At 42.7% G+C, this 25,604-nt stretch overlaps 1 protein-coding gene across 1 annotated transcript in view; it reads right to left on the reverse strand.

The window, feature by feature from the left end:
- Nucleotides 1–562: 562 nt before the first annotated feature.
- Nucleotides 563–25,604, reverse strand: part of LOC111154247 (zinc finger CCHC-type containing 2) — a 59,899-nt gene continuing 34,857 nt past the window's right edge. Inside the window, 9 exon segments of the mRNA XM_022513746.1 lie at nucleotides 563–2,749; nucleotides 3,707–5,200; nucleotides 9,512–9,640; nucleotides 13,998–14,092; nucleotides 14,683–14,747; nucleotides 15,819–15,954; nucleotides 17,967–18,024; nucleotides 19,925–20,008; nucleotides 22,264–22,358. Coding sequence (XP_022369454.1) covers nucleotides 2,682–2,749; nucleotides 3,707–5,200; nucleotides 9,512–9,640; nucleotides 13,998–14,092; nucleotides 14,683–14,747; nucleotides 15,819–15,954; nucleotides 17,967–18,024; nucleotides 19,925–20,008; nucleotides 22,264–22,358 — 2,224 coding nt within the window. The 3' untranslated portion in view covers nucleotides 563–2,681.

Here is a 25,604-nt window from a genome sequence, read left to right on the forward strand (position 1 = left end):
AGGGAACACTCAGAAGGTGGCTCCGGACAATCGGGCCATCGTTCCTGCCTTGTGCGCCCGAGCCCCTGCGCGCCCACGGCTGCGAGTGCTGGGGGACGGCCGGAGGGGCCTGGGCCGAGCCCCCGGTCACCGCCGCTAGGCAGGACAGAGCTGTGCACACCCGCGAGGCCAGAGTCTCCCCGTGAATTACTCGGTGTGCAGAAACAGACTAGAGACTGGGTTGGAGAAGACAGAACCGGGGGACACAAGCTACTCCACACTGTCCTGACAGCCGCCTGGTAAACACAATCGTCATAAATCCCAGAGAGTAAATCAGGTCCCCTGCACCTGCGGGGCGGGGAGCCTCCATCGGAAACAGCCCTGGGCACACAGCGCAGGCCCTGGGGACAGAAACACAGGCTCTCCTTCCAGTGTCACACAGGCGACCTACAGAGTAAGACTGGTGGGTGGGGGGCGGGGAAGAAACTCAAGAACATCCAAATGGTAAAAAAACAAACAAAAAACTTGGGGATTCGCCGCCCCACATTACGGGGGAAATGGGGTGATTCTTTAAAAAGAAAAAACAAATCACCACGTGTGATGTCCTCCTCCTTTCACTTTAACACAATTTGCAATAAAGCACAATTCTTAAGCTGTTTTTCATTTTTTTTATTGCTGTTAATTCAAGGAAAAAGGGTTGCATAAAATCCAATCTGTTCTAGAAATATAAGTGGCCTTTCCAGTACATAACATTTCAAATATCAAAGTATATGGTAAACATACAAATAAGGAGAAGGTAACATACCTCCTATGTACAGTACAGTATTTTAAATCATAAAATAAGCTCCGTGAAGTACAACTGGCAAGGGATTCACAATGCGGTCCGCACGTGGCTTATCAAAACTCTCACCGGAACAACTCAACTGCAGCTTAACAATTAATTTAATAATGTGGTCCAAAAATACCCAGATCAAATAAAATATATTTAATCAAAATAATTTCCTTTACTTGAACTTTTCTTTTTAAATTAAAGCTTTCATCTACCCCTGCATCCCCGCCCCTTTCCCCTTTAACTCCCACCCTGAAAGTTAGTTTCAAAACGTGCACCGCTGTTATAAATATAAATGCTACCTGTGAAGCATTAAATGAAGCTTCTTTTGTCTTCAAGTTTTTCCTTTTATCTAGCAATCTGTTAGGCTTCTGCACCAAGACCAAATATTTAAGTCTCTCTGCCGTACACCGACGTTACTCCACACAACAAAAACCTATCCCTTCCGCTCCGTACTGAGGAATGGGAAAACCAAACCGGCCCCGACCCTTATCTCGGACTATACAGTGGTAGTTGCTCATTGCTGTTCAACGCAGCAGTTCCAAAAATACACCCAATCTTCCAGATAATCTCAGTGCACTTTAGGAAATCAAAAATTACCTGGAAGCAATTTAGTACATAGATTGGCTTTAAAAAAAACTTTTTTTTTTTTTAAAACAGCAGCATTAAACTTAGTGACGTGACACTGACATGATTAATACCATCTTAACACACTCAGAATTCAGTCTTTCACATTATAATCAAGCATAGTGGTAAACTTATCAAAGTGACTTTGCTACGAGAGCCGGGTTAGGGAACAAACCTGACTTTTGCAGAAACCAGAGCTTCTGCTCAGATTGCAATAAACCATACACATTTTTAAACACAACGTAACACTGCTACAGTTGGTGTGAGAAAAGAAGAACTCTTTACTCAGGTAGTGTCTCTTTAGCATGACACAGTGGTAGACTACAAGTAAGATCGGCTGTTGACTTTCATTACACACAGACACACAGAACAACACTCACACTATTTTGTTTACTTTATTATGTCTCTCTGAAGCAACAGGCTAAAAAAGTATGATGAAGTAAAAAGTTTTTTGGGTTTTTTGTTTTGCTTTTATTTTTTTATTTTATTTTATATTTTTTTAAGAAAAAGCTCTTTGTCCTCTTCAGACTTCGTATTTTTTTGTTTCATATGGTTCTACTTCTTCCGCTCTCTTCCACTTACTTTAATATTGATTTGGACCACAAGCACTGCATATATGTGTTTACGGGATGCTGTTTGGTACATATATACACACAGTTCAGGGGACTTGATGTGTCCTTTCACAGGTGAAACATTCCACCCTCGATTTATAGGAAGGGCAGGTCATGGAAGTGGGGGCCGATGCGTGGCCAACTGCCCCGGCCACGGGTCGCTGGAAGGAGGGTGGCGGGGTGATGTGTGTCCTTTAGGGGGAAAGTGAGAAGAGTGCGGAAGAAGGAAAATTTCTCTTTTTCAAAACCATATGACTATCACCAGTGTCGTAAAAAAAGGTCAAATACACAGTTTTAAAGATTCAGTAAACATTGCACACAGCAAGTATTCAGTGTAAAAAAAAAAAAAAAAGCACAGCAAACATTTTCCTTTTGATAGTTTGTCTGGAGGTTTAAATTACATGTAACATACAGATAAGCCTGTTGTTGAACCAGGAGACCAGAGGCTCAAAAGCAATGCATTCTTTTTTGTTTTGGACATCGGTACAAGAGAAATGAAAAATCCCAACTGCATAGAAATCTAGGAAATGTATAGACAAAGAAACACAAACCAAATACCTTTCCTTTCCTCCCCTCCACACCCCACCATGACTCCCCAACACGTCAGGGCATTGAGCAGTCAAGCTTTACTTGTTTCAGTCTGCGGAATCCAACGTATCATTAGAAGGGGGGAGGGGAGGTGCGTATCTCAGTCTGTAAGTGCCTAAAACGGGAAAACAGAACTGCTAAGTCACTGCTTACAAGGCAAGGCATCACAAACCACAAGACAGCAAACGGCATGCTCGGCAGAAGGCAGCGTCCTCCGCACTACTATGGTTCCAAAATGGGGAAATCAACTACCTTCAAAAAGTAGTATGAAGTTTGTGCTTTAAGTTCAACCTAAAGCTATCAAACTCGACCTTCCTGTAAAAATGCCAAGTATACACTCGCAATTCAAGCTTTTTTTTTTTTTTTTTTCGGGGTGAGATTTGGCAAAATGACAAAAGCCAAATCCAGGCGAAAGAGAACAGTCTGGCGTCTCTGCTGAATGTGCGGTCTTACGCAGACTCATCTAAGAACGTTTTCTTATTTCTGGTGGTAATAACATTAAGCAGAGTTCAAATAATTCCCTTATTCCCAGACCAGTGCTTAAACATTTTGTCCCTTAAAATGCAACAGCATTTTTTTTTTTTTTTTTGGAAGCATCCGCTGGGAGGGAAAGGGGCAGGATGAGGGAATGTGCGTGAGGCCGGCTGGCTAGGCACTGATCCACTCAAGAGAAACGAGAAATCACACGTGTCAGAGGACCACGTGACTTCCTACATCTTCAGTACCTGAAAAGTCTGCTTACTCTACGCAACAGGATTATAGCTTTTAAAAAAAGTGCCACAAGCGAGAGATTTGACATACACAACGCAAATCCCCACGGCACTCCTTCCAAAGCGCCTCAGTGGTTTTATGCTTTCCTTGGAAACTGAATTCCTCTCCCCTTCCTTGCGCTGCGTGCCCTGGGTCTACACTAGGTCTTCCCACTTGCATTTCGGGATTTGTTACCGAAAGCACAACACCCGTAAAGGAACACACACCAGCTCTTTCTGCCACACCGGGGCCACCGTGCTCAGTAAGGCAGGGAGAAACGGGCACACTCAAAAACAAGTCCTCTGGGAGCTCTCATGATTACCTTGTTGACTGGCCTCCATGGACGACTGCTTGCACTCCTGGGCGTAGTGTCCGCTCATGCCACAGTTGTAACATGACACGTTCCCGTTCTTCTTGGGCCCGGAAGCGCTCGTGTTGGCAACTACGTTAGGTGCTGGGTAGACAGGATAGAACCTCCCAAACCCCGCCATCTGCTGCAGGCCGTAGTTGGCTTGGCTCCCCATGACCGGGTCATGCACCAGCCCGTTTGCATATGGAGTCTGAGGCAGAAAGAAAGGAAGTTGGTTTCCGTTGCTCTGATGTGCTTGGTTGAGGTAGCTGCCATTGCAGAGGGACGGCAGGGTGAAGAACGACGGCACTCGGTACATCGGTCCGGGCATCGGGTTGGGATAGTAGTAGCTATTCAGCTGCAGGCTCCCGTTGGTCCCGCAGCTGCACCTGCGCCCACACGAACCGCAAGGGCCCGAGCCCACCTGCTGCGGCGGCAACACCGTCCCGTTAGCGTTCGTGTTTCCCACCGCACTGATGTAGGACGTGCTGTCACTCTGCGCAGTGCTGTGTGTCAAAGCGGGGCTCGGGCTGGGGGCGGGGCCTGGGGTGTGGGTGGGGACGGCGGGCGGCCCGGCGGGCGGGGCCTGACTGAGGCCCGCCCCCGCCGACGGGGTCGACGTGGCCGCAGGGCTGAGCACACTGGAGCTCTGGCTGGGCAGCACGCTGGCGGCGAGGGGCGAGCCGGGCAAGGTGTAGGAAGCTGGTGGCTGGGCGGCTGATAGGCCGGCTGCTGGAAGAACTACCTTCACATTGGTAGGCTGAGGGACGGTCCCCGTGTTTCCCTCGATTTGAGGCACCATTTGATTGAGTCCTACCACCTGGGATGCAGATTTTGTGATGGGGTCCGTGGTAGCAACAGGAGATCCCGGAAAACTACCTGGGCTGTGGACAGGAAGAAAGGCAGTGTTTGGTGATCCAATGCTCAGACTCGCGGGGGGCTGCTGTGGGATGTTAACTGGGCAACTCTCTGAAGACCCCTGTGGGGGCGGCAACTTTAGCCTCTGGATTGTGAGGTGTAAAGCGGGGGTGCTGCTGTGGGGGAGGAAGGCTGACGGAAGAGGTAAAGGGGAAGCCAGTAATTCAAGGTGTTTTTCGGATTCTCCAGTAGAAGCTGCTGGCCCCAGGATTCCAACAGGGGTAGAATTTGTGGATTCCCTTATTGCGGAAATAGCAACAGGACTGGGAACGAGCATCCCTATTGTCTTGCCATCGGCAGATTTGGGTGGAGGAACAACAACGTCAGACTTCTGGGCACCATTGTGCATGACACAGTGTAAAGTTGGCATAAAAGAAATATGCTGATACTTGGGTGCGGTTAGGGGATCTTCTAAAAGGCCTCCGTTGTCGCTTCCTAATGAAGCAATCTGAACAGGTGGCTGGACAGTGACGGTCTGGTTGACAGAACCATAGCCTGTAAACCTGGTTGTTGACGGATTCCCAGAATCCTCAGAATTGCTGTCTGTGTCTAAGGGAAACATATAAATAAATGTTAAAGCATGCATCACTCTCATCCCTTGCTAGAAATAAATTTTATCTTTTTTTTTAACTTTTATTTTACATTTTAATTTTTTTAAAGTAGCTTCTATGCCCAGAGTGGATCCCAATGCGGGGCCCGAACTCACGACCCTGAGATCAAGACCTGAGCTGAGATCAAGAGTCGGACGCTTAACCGATTGAGCCACCCAGGTGCCCCAAATTTTAAGTGTATCTAAAATGAACTCTGAAGTTTAGAACTGGAGGAGATATGTCCCTCGGTTTCCTGACCACCAAGCTGACCTTCATTTAATTTTTTACTTCCTATGGACTTCATTTAAAAAATATAGAGATTCGTTAAAGGCAAAACTATGGTGACAATAAAAAGACCAGTGGACGCCAGGGGTGGGAGTTGAGGGCAGAGACGAAGAGGCAGAGCACAGGGGACTTTCAGGGTGGTGATAATGATCTGTATGATATGATAATGGTAAATACAAGACATTATACATTTGTCTACTGCCACTGAAGGTGTAACCACCAAGAATGAAGCCTTAGGGCACTGTGGGCACTGGGTGATAATAACGTGTCAACGGATGTTCATGCTTGGTAAAAAGTGCACCACTCCAGTGAGTGCTAGTGATTAACAGGGCAGGCTGTCTACGTGGCAGCAGTACAGGGAAAAGCTCTGTAGTACCTCCCTCTTCATTTTATTGTAAACCAAAAACTGCTCTAAAAAAATTAAGTCTTTACCAAAAAAACCCAAACAAAACCAAACCATGGAGAGATAAGCAACAATAGGTTAACTGGAGACTGAATGAAGCACAACATAAACAGAGCTTTATTTAATATCACCTTATTACTGAGAAAAGGATTGGGTCTTTTTAACTTTAATCAATTTTAAGCAATGCACTTGATCTGTATTCTGCACTGCCAAACCCAAGGTCTTCACATGGGTCTCACACACATGATGCCATTTAAAGGAGCTCAATTACAAGACTATCCTTCACCCGAGCATCTAGCAGTAGGGAACGGAAGAGAATGGAATAAATATCTGGTAAATATTCGCACTTTGACATATTTCAGTGGGAAAAAGAACATTTAAAGCTCCTAGGATAGTCATAGACCAAATGGTGCTGGAGCACAAGCAGCGAGGCAAACACGAGAGCACCGCCATTTCTCCCGTGGCCAAACAGCAAAGTGGCAAATCCAAAATTACACTTTACATGGCGTTACTGCTGCAATCGCTCTTAGGGCTATATGTAGAAATAGCTTCAATCTAGACTTCCCTTGGGTGTCGTGACTTCTGGTATAAAGAGGGCAAAAGATAAGGTCTAGACCACAACAGGTAGGTATTATAAACCCAGATACTGCAATAATTCGTAGAGAAACCATGCAATTAAATGTAGTGCCTATTTTCACATTTTTTTTTTGCTCATAAATACAAGCAGAACTGCATCATATACTTAAAAATGTTTACACGTATTAAGGTAAATGCTAGCTATACTCAGCAAAGATGTTAAAAACTTCTGAAACAATACTAAAAACAAATCATACTAGTAGTCTTTCTCAAGAAAGGTTAAACAGAACCTGCTTAATGACACAGGATGCCAACAGTGTTATTGAATCGATTGTTGTAACAATTTAGGAAGAAGAGTTTCAACATATGAATAAGTGATTCTAACATGAACTTCCCTGAGTAACTGAGGTGTTTCTTCCTAAACACTTCAAAACAAGATGTATCCAAATATTAGTAACTTATTCAAGGCATTTTATCTGTTCCGTAACACCATAGGAATACACAAAGACCAACATTTAAGTCCAAAGAAGACAGATCATTTTTCAGGTGGTTAACTACATTTCTGTATGAACTGGGCTTTCTTTAAATCTCAAGTCATGGCAAACAGCCCTATGAGTTTAAACGATCCCAAGTGGTTTTCTGAGTATTGTAAGGACTCTTCTAGCTAATGAGAGATGGTCTCTCCCTTTTCTGCACTGGCTTTCAAAAGTAGGAAGTCTCAAAACAAAACCCCATTATGAGCAACAGAACAACAAAGTCACATGCTTTTTAAAGCAACCTTTTCATGCACTCAAAATTCTAAAAATGATTAAAGCTTTTTCCCACAGTGGATATTTTTCCCCCTGCTGGTTTTAGACATTCCAAATGATTCTTCATTGAGGGAAGGCTCAACTGAGTCACTTGAAAACCGAGCCTATCTGAAAACGGCAAGTTCCTCCATCCAGGCTGCCAACTCGCCCTATTGGACGGCAGGAAAGGGAGGCTGCAAAGGAACCCGGGTGCACAGATGTGCTCTTCCCAATTCTGACCAAGGGGCCAAATGTGCACTGTTAGCTCAAGAGCCCCTGGATTATTGGCAAATCCCACAGAATCAAGCAGAGCATGTGAAATGAAACACGCTGAAAGCCTATCTATCTTGGATAAGGCGTAAGAATGCTCTAATTTAACCTTCATAAGAGCTCTGGGCAGTTATGTCCATTTTTTTTTTTTTTTCTTTCCTGTTAGCAAAGTGCAGATCAGAAACAGTGTTGCCTCCAATGAGAACTCATGGTCGAGTCAGTACATGCTTCCTTGGTAGGGTTTCAGAACAACCGCACGGTCGAGACGGGCTGTGAGTGCACATCGTGATGCAGGAGCAACTCCTGCTGTAGCTCCCTAAGACATGACCTGATACTCTAACACAGGAGCAAAGGTCTGGGAAAGCTATACACTGCCCAGCAAGAAGCCACACATGGCTGAAATACTGTGGTGGGAGTATTTACACAAATACTCTTTGTGGCCCAAGAGAAATCAGTTAATACTTCCCACTAGCATGGGTACATCTTATAACCATCAAATAACCAAAATGTTCCTAATCAAATATTTATAACCAAGATGTTACCAATCAGATGTGTTTATCATGTGTAAAGAATGATATCCTCATTCAATATATACATTTTTGAGATCTCATTTCCAGAATGGTAGGGTAAGGTTCTCTGACACTTCGCTTCTGCATATAAGGAACAAGAATCCTGGCAAAAACTGTCAAAATCAACTTTTTCAGAACTCTAGAAATTAACTAAAGGCTTGCAGCAACCTGAGGAGTGTTTATTCCAGAAAAGCTATTGACTCTCTTAAGAAGAGCAAGCACTGTGGCATTTTACCTTGCCCTAATTCCTATATATTTTCTCCAGTTCAGAAGTAGCTTTATAAAGGAAAAGTTTTGCAGCTACAGTAGCTTTATAAACTAGCAGCCTAGCAGCCACTAGAAAAAGCATGCATTTGGAGCTATCTAAAAGCCCCATCCCCAAAGAGCTGTCACTATTGGCCTAGCAATTAGAGGTCACTCTGTTAACAGCTGCTTACCCATGCGGCATTTGTCACAATCAATCAGCAGCAAATGTTTTAACAACTTGGCTGCCTCAGGCAGTGTTACTACTTGGGGCTAACAAGAGCTTGACCAAAAAACTTTAAAAGAAGAAAAACGAAGAATGAGATGTCCACAAGGAGTTTTAAAAAGCTTCCACATATTCCTAAAAATCTTAAAAGGCCATGCTCGTATCTTGAGCTGTATGTAAGCCCAGGAAAGACCTGAGAAAGCCCTACATTCTTACTTTTGGCTGACTCTGAGCTTCTGTTTAAGGAAGAATTGAGAACATAATACATACAGAAAATAAATAGCAAAATGGCAGACGTGAATCCTATGTTATCAGCAATTACAGTAAAATTAAATGGATTAAACATTCCACTCAAATGGCAGAGATAGGCAAATGGCTAAAAAGCCACAATCCAACTACATGCGGTCTGTAAGAGATACACTTCCGATTCAAAGACATGAATAGGCTTAAAGTAAAAGGACAGAAAAAGAAGTACGCTATAAATAATACCTAAGAGAGCTAGAGTGCTGTATTATTTTCAGATAAAATAGACTTTAAGACAAAAATTGTTATTAGAGACTAAAAAAGGTATTTTATAATGATAAAAGGATCAATCCATTAAGAAGATATGTATATCATAAATAAGTACTTCCAGCAACACACACATTTTTAATTTTTCTACACTGAACTCTTTATTTTATTATGACTGTTTTCTTTCTACTTAATTTCATATGCAGGGAAATAAAGCTTTAAAAAAATCAACACTGCTAGGAACTGCCAAGTCAGTGGTCTATAAGACACCCTTTATACCAATTAAATTTAAAATCAATAATGACATTTATAGAAACATAAAATTATGTATGTCTGACTGATTTTAAGAGACAACATACATTTTCCTCTGCCACCCCCATTTCCCTTCCAGAGAGCAAACCTCTGTCTTTTTCTTCTTCACTTTCAAAGCTTTCTCTTCCATCATGTCGTGGGCTAGAAGGAGAACTGTAACTCTCTGAAGAGGTTTCTCCACATGTGTCGTGTCCAGATCCAATGTCCAAATTCACATCTAAAAATAACAATTCTATTTTTTAAAAATCATGTTAAGTAGTTAAATTAATTTCTAAATTGAACCATTAGAATTAGTTACAGCTATAAAAATTTTTTTCTTTCAGTTTGTCTATAAACACCTAAAAGGCTGGTCCTTGACCTAGGTAAAAATTCATTATTAAAATACAATTTTAATCGAAAATAACAATAACAAATACATTCTTCAAATAAAGGCAGAGGGAACAAGTCAATCTTACTGATTTTTTAAAAAATCAGAGTTTAGTTTCTTTGTAGGGTCTGCTCAGTCCTAGCACATGAAGCCATTATCTAAGTCTAGATATTTTAGCTTCTCAGAGCTTATTGGAAAATACATTCTTTAATAGAATTCAAGAATAGAACTGACTGCCAAAAATGCTTATTCAGTGAAATCACTGTGCCTGAGTATTTAAAAAGACTCAAATGCTTCCCATCTAGACTGAGCAGCCCCTTGAGTTCTGCCCAGAAACCAGGCCCACATCGAGGTGGGGTAACAGGTGTAGTACAGAACTTGTCATGATCAATTAGTCATATCTGTTTTGGGCACAGAGGAAAGATTATTAGTATACCTAGTACTAGACACTCGTGCACTGGCGCAAACTTAGATAACTCTTCTATTCATTTCCGTAGACTCGGCAGCTAACATAGTTTCTGCCTTGCAGCAAGCACTCAACATGTGTTTAGTGTACAATTCCGCATATAAGGAATTCTGGAGGCATTTCAGAATTATATAGATGAGTGAACCATTTCTACGGCAACCTGGTAGAAGCAGTAAAAGGTAACTGCTTGGACAAAATATGTTTTAGAAAAAAGATACGGTTTGTGTAATACTGAACTAGTTAGCTGACTAATCTGTGTCCTTTGAAGGTATTAAATTTATAACAGAGTTAGTACGGTTAAGGATGACCTAGCCTAGCCCACCCACTCCAATGGTAAGGAGATGTTAAAGAATAAAGTCATTAAGGATGCAGATGCTGCAGTTCCCTTTGGGTAATAAAATGCCAAACTGCCAAAGGAAAACGGCACAAAATCTCATGAGCCTTTAAGAGTGGCAGAGGAGTGACTTGGGCAAGTGCTAGTTTTACAGAAAAGTAAGCTGGAGTGTACTTACACATGGTAATAGGTTCTGCATTACCAGTCACAACATGACTAAGGAAAAGGATGCGAGCCAACACTAACGGCGATCAGAAGACCATCTAATGCGCCATGGCGGCCAAACAGCCCGGCACCAAACTGGACTGATGAAAGTAAAACCTATACCACTGTGGCGTGTGTGGAAATCACGCATATAAATATCTCAAGCAGCAAAATGAACAAAATGAACAATTCTACTGAGGGAATCAAAGATCCAAGGACAGTTCTCACACCAGAAATGGTACACTAAAAGGGAGCCCCTGGAGTAGGATGAGCTGAGATTTGCTCACTAAAACTCAGACAGTGAGACCCCAGTGGAGTCTTTGAAACTTCAAAGCCTAAGTTCTGGAATGTGTTTAAAAAAAAAAAAAAAAAAAGCAGCTATTTCTCCAAATTCTAATTTATAGAATGATTCACTTTAGATTACATAGCTAGTAGATACTCTCATCACCGAACTGTCAAATATAATCATTTGCAGTTTTTCAGGAGCTATACACATCAATCTATACTAAACATAATCCTCTGTTCGAGGATCCAGAAGGTACAGAGTCTCAAACTTTTCTCATCAGGAATTACGTTATCCTCTGGAGTCAGGAGGCGTGGATGGGGAGGATGAAGCAATTATGCTGATGGACGGTCCACCCACTGTCCTTTCGAACAGAAGCATCCATTTTTTTAATTTGTTCTCTCTCAAAGGGCAAAAGGTTATACATGCTATTAAGAAGACAAAACCCCAAAACTTGTCATATTCTAGTCTAACAATAAAAATCCGGGTTATTAGTACGTTCGAACCAACAGAAGTTCGGGTGGACCAAAGAAGTATGTAGGTCCGTCAGATGACAGACCCATATTAGAGGAAGCTGGAGATTTTTAAGTCTCCGAAATGTCTTGAAAGAACTACTGAGAGGTCAACTATCTCACAGCCCCTCCAAACTTCCTGGTGCCACAACCCGCAACGGAAGAACGGGGTGGAAGAAACACAGGTGATACAGTGGGACAAAGTTCTTAACAGCGCAGATGAAGTAAAGCAAACAGCCTTTTAGTGGACAGATTTAAAGCTGGCGGTTTTAAAAGCAAATATACTGCAAAGAATACAGATGACAAACAGGATGCCTGCTTTTTTGGGAGGACACAACATGAAGGGAGGCAGTAAAGGACTTCTTTTGCTTCCTTTTGTATCTTTAGAATATTGAACTATATAAATGTATTATTACTCAAATGGAAGTTAAATTTTAAGATCAAAAATGAGTAATACTCCTCTTGGTTATTTAAAGATGCAGACAACCTCCCCATCAGAGGATCTGGTATTTTCAACTCAAATACAGTTTCTACACTTTAAGACATGCAGGATTTTTCCATAAAGAAAAAAATCTTAAATATATCTTGAGTTTACCGAACGCTTAAAGGTAATTCCTTCTTTATACCCTAATGTTTCAAAGGGACATTAATAAATAGAGGGTTCTGTGTTTTTTTTTTTTTTTTTTAAATTGGAGTCGGCAAACATCCGAGCTACATTTGACATCAGCGTCAATTTAGAGATTTTACATACAGTCACACTTCAGGACACAGAATAAGGTTAATCTTAATAAAAAAAAAAAAAATCCTGATGTTATATTTTCAGAATACTGGAAAATAAAGAGCCCAAGGAATTGGGAGGTTGGGATGTTATTTAGAAGTTCTTAATAACCTACAGTTATATTTTCTTCTACCTTCTAATAGGGAAAGAAACTAAATTACGGGGCACCGAGGGGCTCAGCAGGGTGAAATGCTTTTCATGTGCAGCCATATTTAATTCTAACAATCTAGGGAAAGAGGTTCTTACTCCTGTTTTACAAATGAGAAAAATAAGGCTTCGGAGAGGCCACACATTTACAAAACTAGTGGAGTACAACAGTCAAACCTACACTGGGCTGAGATCAAAGTCCACAGAACTTCTCTGCAAAGAGGAAGCTAACGAGCAAAAAAGAGCTGTGTGCTTCTTTGGGGAGCAGCAGTTCCCACATTATGTGAGAGACAAGGAACAGGGCAATGTTCTGAGGGTGGCACAAATTTCGACTGGGAAATGACCCAACGTGGTAAGTGATCTAGGAGACAAACATGTGGGCAGTGCAGAAAATGAGCTGGAGGGAGGAAAACCAGAGACAGGGAGATGTGCCGGAAGTAATTTCCAACCATCTACTGACAGAGACCTTTCGTCGTTCTTATTTTAGCTCTTCCTCCTCCTCCTAGCTGCCATTACCAGAGGAAACCTCAAAGACAGTTAAGTGTTACAATAAACTCATCAACAACGTGGGGTTTTTTCCCATGTCATTTTCTCCCCCAAAGACAGTTCAGTTGGCTAATTCAATGAGTTGGCCATTTAGAATGAATTTAGAATCAAAATGTAACTCTATTTCCTGTATCAATTTTCAGTCTCTCTAAATAAATGGCTGGCTTAAAAGCAAACTCCATTAAAAATACATATTCTGGTTATTCGTGTTGTATCACAACTGAGTGTGCTAATATTTGAATAAAATTTACATCTAAAAAACCCTTAACTTGTGAGGTCAGTCCACTCAACAAATGTGTTAGGTACACGCATGAACAAAAAACATTCTCCTACCAGTCTACGGCCTTTTATTCTCTTTTATCCTTCCTATTGATAGTAAACATGACCTTGAAAAGTTATCATTGAGCCAGCAGAAAGGACATTTCTCAAATGAATACAAAAGCAAAAAAAGTAGAGAGACCTTAAAATAAAAGTGGGTAAATGGAAACTAGACAAATCTAGCACAATAAAAATCCGAGTGTCTGCGTTCCCCTAAAGCTCCATAAAACCCCATGAAGGGTGGCCAGTAGAACAGGAAAATGTCAACAAGAAACCAAAAAATGACTTTACACAAGAACAAGGACAGGTTTCCATGAAGGTAGAAAAGATCTTCCAGCAGTGACTGGCTTGAGAAGCAGACAAGTGAGGGGCCAGTTGCTACCAGAGGAAGGAGGAGGTGGTAAGTAGAACTGTGGCAAAGGAAAGGTTTACCTCCATTGCTGAATCCTACGTCCTCAATTAACGCCATTTATTCAGACACTGCTGTTCGCATCAGTGCGAATTCCAATCAGTGCGAAGTACAGTATCAAGATCTGGCACAACACTCCAATACCTATTATAATGGGTATCATGCTAAATACATTTAGGTGATGGGTATTTAACAGAGAAACTTCCTTACCTTTCACAGAACCACCATGGGCATGTTGAGAAGTGGAGAGTCTAATACCATTTATTCTACTATTCAATCTGTTGTCAGTTTTCTTCATTTTCTCCCTAAAACCAAAGTACACATGTTAGCGACATTTTTTATAAGCTTCTCTAGAGAACACAGTTAAGTAGTATTACTAAAATTCCCCTCAGGGACGCCTGCGTGGCTCAGTCAGTTAAGCGCCTTCAGCTCAGGTCATGATCCCAAGGTCCTGGGATCCAGCCCTGGTTTGGGCTCTCTGCTCAGTGGGGAGCCTGCTTCTCCCTCTGCCTGTCACTACCCCCGCCCCCGGGCTTGTGCTCTCTGTTTCTGACAAATAAATAAATAAATCTTTTAAACAAATAAAATAAAATTCCCCTCAATTTTTTTATAATAAAAAAATTTTAGTAAGCTATAATCTAAATGCAAGATTCACCTTTAATCTGAGAATTCTGAACCTCTCCAAACTGAGCAGATTTGGCAATAGCTTTATTTCAATCATTTGCATTTGTTGATAACTTTGAATTTAAAAAAATTAAGCCCTGCAGTAAAAATAGGAGGAAAACTAGTCGAAAAATACCATCTGTATGATGTCAACTAAACAGGCCCAAAGTCAAACCCCCCATGTTGCCTTTCTTACCAATTTCTATTACTGGAAACATTACATGGAACCTACTTTTCTATTTGTGGCTTTCCTTTCTTCTTATTTATTGACGATAAGCCTCGTTTCTCAGTTGAATGCTAATGGAAAGAATAAAAAGAAATCAAACAGACTAACAACAAACCACACTGTGGAGTTATCCTTCTGAGATCAAACATTCTAATAAATTCTGATTTCTAACCTACTTCCTGAAGATACCTACCTGAAGCACTAAAATCTGCACATTCTCTGGTAACTACTTAATATTAATCTAAGAAAAATACCTACTTTGTATTTTGCTTTTAAAATGGACCTGTATTCTTTCTTTGACCACAAAATAAAACACAGTCAAGAAACTGGTAGTTGCTACACCTTCAACAGTATTCTCTTAAAGTCCAGGTTGTTAAAACTTCCAAAAGGTTTTGACAACTTTAAGAAGAGAAGGTGTAGGCACTAAAGTAGCGAGATAAAAGGTATAATCAAATGAACTCCAAAAATAGGCCATTAAGTAGGACTAAGGTAACATACAATTTCTCCAAATATGCTTCAATGCTTTAGTTCGTAAAAACACATTCCAGTAAAGGTTAACATTTGGATCTGAGCGTTGGCCAGAAATAAAAACCAGGTTAACCCATCTATTTTCTAGAAAGAACGTGGTTCTCCCCCAAGCCGCAGAGTAAGCACCCCACTGCCAGCAGCGTGACCCCACCTCATGGACACATGGACAGCATTCTGCGCTCTCCCTCCACCAACTCCTAAGAAAGCAGGCGTTTCCTAATGACAGTCAGGACTCAGGGAAAGGGCCCCAACGATTCGCGAGGGAAGGTCTGTTTCCAAATTCACGTCACCAGCAAGAAGATGGTGATTGACATGTGACTAATTGTTTCAAAAGCAAAAAAATTTGTTGGCAAAACCATTTAATGTATCCCTACTTAGAATAAACATGACAGGATTTGTATCAAAATGTACTAAATTTTTGAGCAATAAAGGCAATCTCAAGGTATTCCTTCAGACCCCAGAAGAGCTCAGACTTTATATTCCAGTTACATTTACATGTAATCCGACATTTACATTCAAAGTCCGACACTCCACTCTCCGAGATAATAATGCACAGAGGACTCGCCTCTTCTAGAGCAGCAATGTGCAAGGACAGAAACAAAACCCTCCAATACCTGGTCAGCTAAGGCCACACAGTGCTCCGGGTGCGGAATGGTGGTACAGCTCTGCTTCCTCCAATCCATGATTCCATTCTGTTCGGAATATTGCATGGTGAGCCCATCCAATGGAGAACAACTTGTACCAATAGTGCTATCAGAAAAGTTCACAGAAGTATGAAAATCTACCCTCAATTATGGAGCCTACCATATCACAGCATGAAGAAGCTCTGTCTTTAGTATATTATTTTTTTACACAATGCCTAGTGACCTCTCTCAGGGGAAAAAAAAAAAAGTATAGTTTATACTAAAAGACTATTACACAGCTATCTAAGAGTTAATTCCTTTCTCTAAGTAAATTAGTAACAAATGCACGTGGTCTTCAGACTCTCTGGTATGGTCGTCCTGTACCACAGGGGCACGTAGCCCCAAAGGGCGAGGATCACTGAGAGTTATATATGTCTAAGGCATGTTAAAAGGACAGGATGACATGACTGAAAACCAAAAGAAACATAACAGAAACAGACTCAAAAAGAATCCAGGGAAGGGAGGTACTGAGCAGGGCCTTTAAAATAACAGTGCTTCAGAGGTCACTGACTACAGGACGATGAGACCTTTTGGAAGAATCTTGGAAAATATAAAAAAGAACCAAATTTCAACTCCGGAATTGCAGAAGGAACTGAAGGTAAGAAGAACTCAATGGATGGAAACAGACTAACAGAGTCTGCGAGGAGGAACTTTGGTCAGAAGAAACTAGACTGGAGCACCGAGAGGAAGGAAATACAGAGAACACAGAGAAAGGGACAAGACACACGGGGCACGGTGAGAAGTCTATTATCCAAAGTCGTCCAGGTCTCAGAAAAGAGAACAAGAGAATCAGGCATGAGAGCATGGCTTGGACTTCTCTAACCCCAAAAGGTATCAGGCTTCAGACTTGAGAAGTAGAAGTCAGTCAAAGATAGTTACAAACATGTCCTAGGCGAAGTGCTGAAAACCAGACAATGAGAAAATCCTAAAAAGCAAGCAGAGTTTGAAAAGTGCACCAACTTCCAAAGAGCAACAAGAAGACTGAAGCGATGAGGGCTGGCTCTCTTTTAGCACCCCTAGAAAAGCAGGATCTGGGACGGCATGGTTGACAGGGGAGGTGACCCTAGGAAGCAGGAACAATGACTACATGCAAACAGGAAAGGAGGAAAAACCAACGTGAGGGTCCGTTACTGAGGTTGCCAACAGAAGCAGCAGAGGTTCAAAGCAGCTGAGACCTCCCAGAATTATCTAACCGAAGGATCGGAAGCTGAGCTCTGCAGTCAGTTGAGTGCTGAGCCCCGGGGACAAATTAACTTGCATTTCTGGACTGTGCCTGTTTGAGAGCCAACTCAGTCCCCAGACTCAGCAAGTACCCCAAGGGGGAAGGTGGCCAGTCTTACGGCTTAGGCAGGACGGGAGACAACGAGGGGAGCCAGGGCTGGGCTGAGGGGATACCACGCGAGTGACCAAAGGCGTTCGACAGCAAGACAGTAAAACTGAGTTTAAAAGTGCTCACAGAAAGTAACCGCCAACCTAGGATCCTATATCCAGTAAAAATACGGACCAAATAAACACTTTTTCCAAGTAAAAACAAAGTGAACGCATCACTGGCAGACAGGATGCAGGAAATACTCCGGTGTTCTGCAGCAAGAAGGAAATCACAGACGATGCTAAGACCCGCAGGCCAGAATGAAGGACCCTGGAATTCTGACTGACGAGTGAAAAAGTTTCGCGAGCTCTAAAATACAGGAATAACAATACGTGACATTTACGGTTTATACGGGGAAGAAGGAAAGGGAAGTGACAGTGATTAAAGGTCCTCACGGGGTAAGCGGTGCCAGCACAGTTGACACCAGGCCTGGGTAAGTTACGGACGCAGAATACAATCTCTAGGGTAAGCCCCAGAAGAACTGAGAACGGGATAGAACAATCAAGGTCAAGACAAGAGAAAAACAGAATAAAAGCCACCCTACAGCAGAAAGGAGAGAAAAAGAAGGCAACACAGAAAAGGTGGGACACATAACAAGCAAACAGTAGAATGGCAGACTTACAGCCAAATGTGTCGGTAATTCAAGTAAATGTGACCCAGTTCATTAAAAATGCACAAAGATATTTACGTTTTAGAAATTAGATACGTACTTCACGAGGGGACTTTTCCCGGTGTGTTTCTTGTGGATTATGGTGTGCTGTAACACGTCTAGAGTAGAGGAAAAAAACAGCTCATTATGCCAAATGCTTCTGCAAGAATCCGAAAGGATGATGCAGCTCATTTATGGGCTGTAACAGTGTCGGCACACCGTGCAGAACACTTCCGAGCATTTTCCACAGAAAATTCCTTAAAGAGGCAGTTTTTTTTTTTTAAAGATTTTATTTATTTATTTGACAGACAGAGATCACAAGTAGGCAGAGAGGCAGGCAGAGAAAGAGGGGGAAGCAGGCTCCCCGCAGAGCAGAGAGCCAGACATGGGGCTTGATCCCAGGACCCTTGGATCATGACCTGAGCCGAAGGCAGAGGCCTTAACCCACTGAGCCACCCAGGCGCCCCTAAAGAGGCAGTTTTTAAAAGACATACTGAACTACTGAATTTCCTCAAATATCCTCTCAAATGTGGTCCTGGCCACCTAAGAGCAAACTGGTTTTGTCTGAAACTACGGAAGTTCGCTGTGACGTGCTACTATGAAACGGCGACCTTCCGTTTCAGGCTTTTATTTTAACTGTTAAAAAAATGAAGCGTCTCAAACATTCAAAAAATACCTATCTCTTAATATAAGAAACGGCCACGTTCCCAGGCCCCAGGTCTATTCAACTGACTCCTGGACAGCATGGGTCCCCTTACATACAGAGGCTTTTTCTGATGGGTAAGTACAGTACTAGAAACCTATTTGCTCTTCCATATGATTGTCTGAACATTTTCTTCTCGCTAGCCTACTCTATTATAAGAACACAGTAGACAGTACACCTACAATACAAACTATGTGTTAAACACTTTCCGTAAGGCTTCCCGTGAGCTCAGCTGTGGGCGAGTCAGTCCTGCCCAGGATCTACAGCGGCATGGGGGTCAGCACCCCTAACCTCCATGTTGTAACAAAAATGTATCACAGAAACAACCAAAGGCCTCCTCCATCCCCTCCGAACCCCCCTCCACAGGTGAGCTAGCTGAAACATTCCAGTGCGTGTGATCATGAAGACTTACAGCCCCTGACCTGGTCAGACCCAGGTATTTGCTGTTACACGCAAGGCTGCTGTGAAGACTTCATGTCCCCTGGGCACATGGACAACGATTTTCACAGCAGCAGAACCGCTGGGCAGTAGCATAAAATTAATTACTTCCAACCTCACTGCACAGTGTCAAGTTCCTGTCCAAATTGAGTTGTACCAATTTATATCCCATCTGCGGCAGATCAGAGTTCCCATTACTTCATACCCCTGGTAACGTCACTCGAAAAAGCTTTGCTGATCTGATGAGCATGAAAAGATACCTCACTGTTTTTACAGTGTGCATTTTTCAGGCTGCTTGTGGGGCTAAACACTGTTTAATAGCCATTCGAATTTCTTCCATGAGCTCTCTTTATCTTTTGCCCCATATTTCCAGACTGACATTCTCATTGATTTTTTGAAAGAGTATTTCTAGTGTCTGGATGGAGTCTTTCTCCAACTGTGAGTATCCTCTGAATGTCTTCAAATTGTCTGGTTTGGGGGTCACCTGTTCAGTTATTTTAGATTAGAAAGATCTCTGCTACAGTCATGCTCTGCTTTGTCAAGAAAGCCTTCTTGTCCCAGATGATTAACATTTAGAAGTTCAGTTTTATAATTTCCATGTTACATTAAGTTTATGTTACATATATTTTGTTATTCACTTGCAGTTTCTGGGCTTGACATAAGTATACATCTAATGAGATGTTTTTTTCAATCGGAAAGCCAGCCAACATCATTTATTGACTAGTCTATTTTTTCCTCACTTATTTATAATACCACCTGTCACATTCCGAGTTCCCAGATGTCTGTTTCTTGGCTCCTTAATCTGTTCTACTGGTCCATTTGCCTCTCCCTGTGCCCGTATCAGACAGAATGATTTATTCCGGTGAATCCACACTTACCTTCTTCTTGACTTGAAGCTTCTGAACTGTCTTCCTTTAAGTGTTCTAAGATTTTAGAAGTCTTCAGAGAGGACTGTAAGTTATCTGCAGGAAGTATTCAATATCATTAATCTTTAGGAAGACTATAACAAAAGAAAACACACAGAAGGATTCCTTTTCTCCCAAGAGGGGCAGAATGGACAGTTAGTGGTAAAGGGAACATTTCTGCTAGCTGGGTCCTTTAAGAAACCCAAGTGACAGAACACAAAAACAGGCTCGGGTGCCAGGTGAGAAGCAGCACGAGTGAGTGCTTCCCAATGTCACCGGGGACTGAGGACTGTAAACCTCTCATGTGCTGTAAACTACTACTTTTATAAAACACGATCCCGTGTGGCCATGTCACGCTGCTCCACAGACTCCATCTACTGTCACTTTCTATTCTTCTATCACAGAGCAGGGACAAGTGATTCAGAGGCCAACACGGGCCGGTCACCAAACACATTCTCAAAGCCCTGGAAGACTTCTCCATTACGATACAGACCAGTGCGATTCCAGAACTTAAAACTGAAGTCACTTGGGAGTTTAACAATTTTGTTTTCTCAATCGTCAGAATATAGAACACTACACTCTATCCTAGAGAGAAAAAGGGTAGAGCAGTCATTCTTTTCAAAAGAAGTGCAAAGGAACTTTGACAACAATGTATTCTTTGGTGAAACAACGGGGTCATCCTGACGAGATTTTCCACAATCCCAAAACATGTATGTTTAATACATTTTCATTTCGCAGCAATCTGATACCTTTAGCGCTGCTCACGTACTTTAAATACTGTAAAGCTCTCATGATGAGTTTTCTATTTAACTAAGCACTACTCATTTGGGCCAGTTTTCCCAGGCAGCCTGCTAAAAATCTGAATGTGAAGTTTAACTGCATGTTTCAATGCTTTTTTAGAATTAAATAGATGCTAGTTAAGGAGTATTCCTTAAAAGTACTTACACTCAGGCCAAGTGGAAGCACCGACTGTTAAATCTGTATAGTGCTATGATGATTAGGATTTTCCTTTTAAAAAAAAATACAACTACTGCCACCATTCAGACACAAATTTAACCACAGGGTCGTTCATCTTGTTTTATTAACTTGTCATCGAAAGTCATTCATTCTACTTGCTACTTGTTTAAAATATTTAAGGCACAAGTGCCCCATGAGAGAAACTGTGACAAGTTAGCCCGGGTTATAATATCCAATCATTTTACTTTTTATAACCTCTTTTTCTTCCACCTCAAAATGATGAAATATGCATTTTCTTTCCCCTTTGATTACAAGAAAATATGACTTTGTTGAAAGCAGAAGAAAAGATTAAAAAAAGCGAAGAGCCACTTGCCAGAGCGGCTGTGCTGGAAGTCAGCACGTTCTCCTAAAGCACACGTCCAGGTTCCTGGCAAAATATTTGTTTAAACAGGCAGTTGAGAAAGATGACATAAAATGACGCACAAGGCCAACTGTGATGAAGGATGAGACATCAGGGCACACACCAACCCACAGGAATAGAAGGAAAAAAAATGGGGAAATCTTCAGGAGGCGATATTTCAGTTGGGTCCTAAGACAGGTGATTTTAACAGGCTGTGCCAAAAGGAAGGACATTTAACAGTTCAGGTGCAGAACGAGCCAAGATACCGGGACAGGAAATGGCAGGTGTACTGGGCGGACACCAAGCCAGAGAGACTAGCAAATAAGGTACAAGGAGGCTCATGGCCCGGCTCCAATTTCAAAGCAAACTTCTGAAGTTGTGAGAAGGGGATTAAGCCACTGATCCCCGCAGTAATCCTGGCACAGGTTAAAGTGAAGGGAGAAGCTAGAACCCGAGAGGGGCGAGCTAGGCGCAGGGCGTGCAGGAAAGGAAGGCTGCACTGCCAACACCGGGCCCGGGAGGAGGGGCAGAAAGGAAGACCTGCTCCGTCCCTTGCGCCCTGGCCTGCCAGTGACCGAGCACAGAGAGGAAAGGGGAAGAGGGTGAGGCCTGGGTTTCCAGCCTCGGAGGCCGAGGAGGTCATTATGGGAACAGGGGACCCAGGAGGAAAGGAAGACGCTGAGAGGGTCTACACCGCGCGCTGAGAGGGTCTACACCGGGCGCCCGGCAGCACGGCAGCTCCACGACCCGCACACCAGGGTGACGAGGCCCGGGAGGACCCAGGGCTGGGACCCACGGGTGGGACAGAGCTGGCCTCCGCCCGGGGGTCGGTCAGATCTGGGACAGCAGCTTTCACGCAGCGTCACGGACGACTACAGAGGTTCCCAACCGAATGCCGCCCTGCCCCGACGGGACCCCGGCACCGGCTTGGGGACAGGCGAGGGGGGGCGCTTACTGAGGCTGTGCAGGGGGTCCACTGGTCCGGCCTGGAAGAAGCTGTGCACCCGCCGGCTCTGCAGGAAAGCTCGGGAGGCCGTGGAGAAGAGCTGCCTGCGTGCAAGGAGGAGACGGTGTTAGCGCCACGCGGCCCGGTTCAGCCTGGGTGCCCAGGCCAGCGCACGCGGCCCTTTACTTTGGGTATAAAAAACAGACGGTTTTCCTAAGGAAAAGAGTATTATTTTCTAACGCACTTCCCATAGGAGGAAGTGGACAAAAGAAACCTATTTGCAAAAATCGAATACACGGGTGTATTTCTGATTTTCTGTAATCTAGTGGTACGGTTGCAATCTGGCAGAAAAAAATATATGTACACATGTTACGTCCATCTTTTGCCCAAGTGGTCCAAAGCCATCTTTCGGCTCAGAGTAGAACGGCGATTCCTTCACTCTTCTTCACAGGTGCTGCTTTTCCTCACCTGCCTGTCCCATGAGGGCACTCCCCCCCCCAATCCCCGAACCTAAGAGCCTAGGACGCCAGGGTGCCAGGGGCCTGAACCTGTGGCACGTGGAGGTCTGGGCAGTTACGAGCAGGACTGCATCCTTAGGCAGGACTCACTGATGATTCATTCCGGGGTGCTTCGTACCATGAGTCTGAGCCGTTATCTTTGAAAACCAGCTTTCCTCACATTTTATTAATGTAATTAAGACTTCAGCGGGAAGTCTTCTCGGCAAACGGACCCAGCAACAAGGGGCATAGTTACAGGACAGTCTCCTGGAGAGTTTCCTCAAGGATCTGAACACCAGCCCAACCACTTAAAAGCTGAATCTCCCTGAACCAGTTACTAACCCTTTCAGCTTTACTCCCCTCCTAGGGAAAGACACTACCAGTTCATCAAGGTTATGACACTCACAGCACACGTAACTGTTCGCCCTGCTCAACATACACACCTCCTTCCATTACTTCTGAACACGTTAAATGCTCATTTAAAATTCTTAAATTTCTCCCCAAGGTGTTTGACCTGTCATTCATATTAATTATAAAGTCATTAGATACCATACCAAGAGATGACCCTGTGGACCAAAATTACCTTGTACATTAGGCAAAATTGCTTCTTGGTATACAAATGTGGAAATAAATATTCAGTTGGAAGACAAACAGGGGAAATGAAGAGATGGGAGGAAAACCGAGCAAGGAGCTGATCTAAATTTCCAGGTCTGAGCACATTACCTACAGCTGGGGATTAAAACCCAATGGCAGTGGTGAAACCTATTACCTGGTTACATTTACACACCAGCCCGTCCACTGACAGACAGACAGACACACCTTTAATTCAGGCTTGAGTCCCAAGAGACAGCCTAGATACTACCCATCAATCCACGAACCGAGTGCCGGACCACTGTGCGAACACTGAGCCACGCAGACAAGCCGCACCTGAGATGAAGGCATAGGCCGGAAATCGGCCTCCGCACTAAAGTCAAGGTTTCAGGAATGCAGAACCACAAGATGGTAATCATACCTGTCTATAAAAACCAAACTGGCCATAAACTAACATATTAAATAAGAAAAACAAGATTATATTTGGACAGGACAGAAACCACCCAACCCCAAAGGTACGTTTCAGTGCCATATTTCTCTCTTCCTGATTTACAGTGATCTGGAACTGAACTCACGCACCATGTCTTGTACCAGCCCCATCTCTACTGCTCCTATAAACTCATTTTCTATTTCCCACGTACAATAATTGCCCCTTCCTCTACAACCGCTCCTTTTCTTAAGTGACATGAATGATAATCATACTAACCCAAAATTCACAAACTGAGAATGAGGTCTTCTCACATCCTATTAATGGTGTTGGGACCGCAAACCAGCCACACAAATCAAAGATTTTTTTAAGGGAAATATTGGGGGGGGGGAAACGTACTCTAAAAATATAGTTTTTGAAGAGTACAGTCTTTTCAAGCAGGATACAAAACCCTAAAACCGTCAGAGAAAAAGATCGATAAATCCTATCTCAGAAAAATTTAAAGTGCCCACATGGTCAAGAAAGAACAACAAACAGGGTTCCTCTCTTTAATCCAACAAATAACTTATAAATCAGTAAGACCAATAAAAAGTGGAAAGGACTGAAAAAGCCATTCACAGGAAAGTGCAAATAGAGACTAACTACAGACTCAAACACAGACTAAAATAAGATACAGTGTTCGGGGCCCCTGGGTAGCTCAGTGAAGGTTAAGCCTCTGCCTTCAGCTCAGGTCATGATCTCAGGGTCCTGGGATCAAGCCCCACATTGGGCTCTCTGCTCAGCGGGGAGCCTGCTTCCTCCTCTCTCTCTGCCTACTTGTGATCTCTCTGTCAAATAAATAAATAAAATCTTAAAAAAAAAAAGATATAGTCTTCCTCTCTAAGACTGGCAAGGATGAGAGATGGAGAATATCTTACGTCTGCTGAGTTACAGAGATCCAAATGCAAGGCTTTCTTTCAGGGTATCAAGGGCTGCTACCTCCTTAGAATCCTCAGAAGTAACTTGGAATCATTACATATTTAAAAATGTGTAACTTATGACCAAACAATTTCAATTCTAGAAATATCTCTCACAGATAAACATATCCAAATGTGTTAAGAAACATATGTGGATATTCACTGTAATACTGTTTGTAGTCTCAGAATATTTAGAACTGGAACGGCCACTAAGTACACTCACTATGACACCACTGAAAATAGATGATGTGGCAAATAAAAAGGCAGCAATCTTTTTACATGTACCGTTGTACTACCATGGCCAATATATTTAATAAAGAGTAAGTGGTAGGAAAGTGTGCATAGGATTTCATTTGCACAGTAAATATGCACAAATACATAAATACAGGGTATGCATATGCACAGAAAATTTCTGAAAAGTTACATAAAATTTTTTTAAGGAAGGCTATTTCTAGTGACTAAATTTGGAGAAAGGGCAATTCAGGACTTTCTGCATCACACCTTCCTCTACATTCTTCACAAGTAGCTCAAATAACACCTTTATAGTAAAAATGATCTTAAAACACACGCACCCACACGCCTCCATGATCATCACTGAGGAGAACCCTAAAAGCTGTTAATAAGAAAGAGTCAGACACATACTTCTTAATTGCCATCTTAGCCAGGAACCAAATTTCTAAAAGTGGCTCCTTACGGAAATATTTTTTCCCCTCTAAAAAAATCTCACACTTAGAAGTTGCAAATACAGTAAAAAATACTTTTCTGAACCATAAACAGCTGATCTCTGACACCCCAACCCCTGGCAAGACATCAGTATCTCCTACAAAGACATTCTTTTACAATCAATAATGGGACATTAACACTTCATGATAAATTAAG

Source organism: Enhydra lutris, unplaced genomic scaffold (assembly GCF_002288905.1).
Source record: "Enhydra lutris kenyoni isolate GAN:26980312 unplaced genomic scaffold, ASM228890v2 scaffoldscaffold36, whole genome shotgun sequence".
Taxonomy (NCBI): domain Eukaryota; kingdom Metazoa; phylum Chordata; class Mammalia; order Carnivora; family Mustelidae; genus Enhydra; species Enhydra lutris.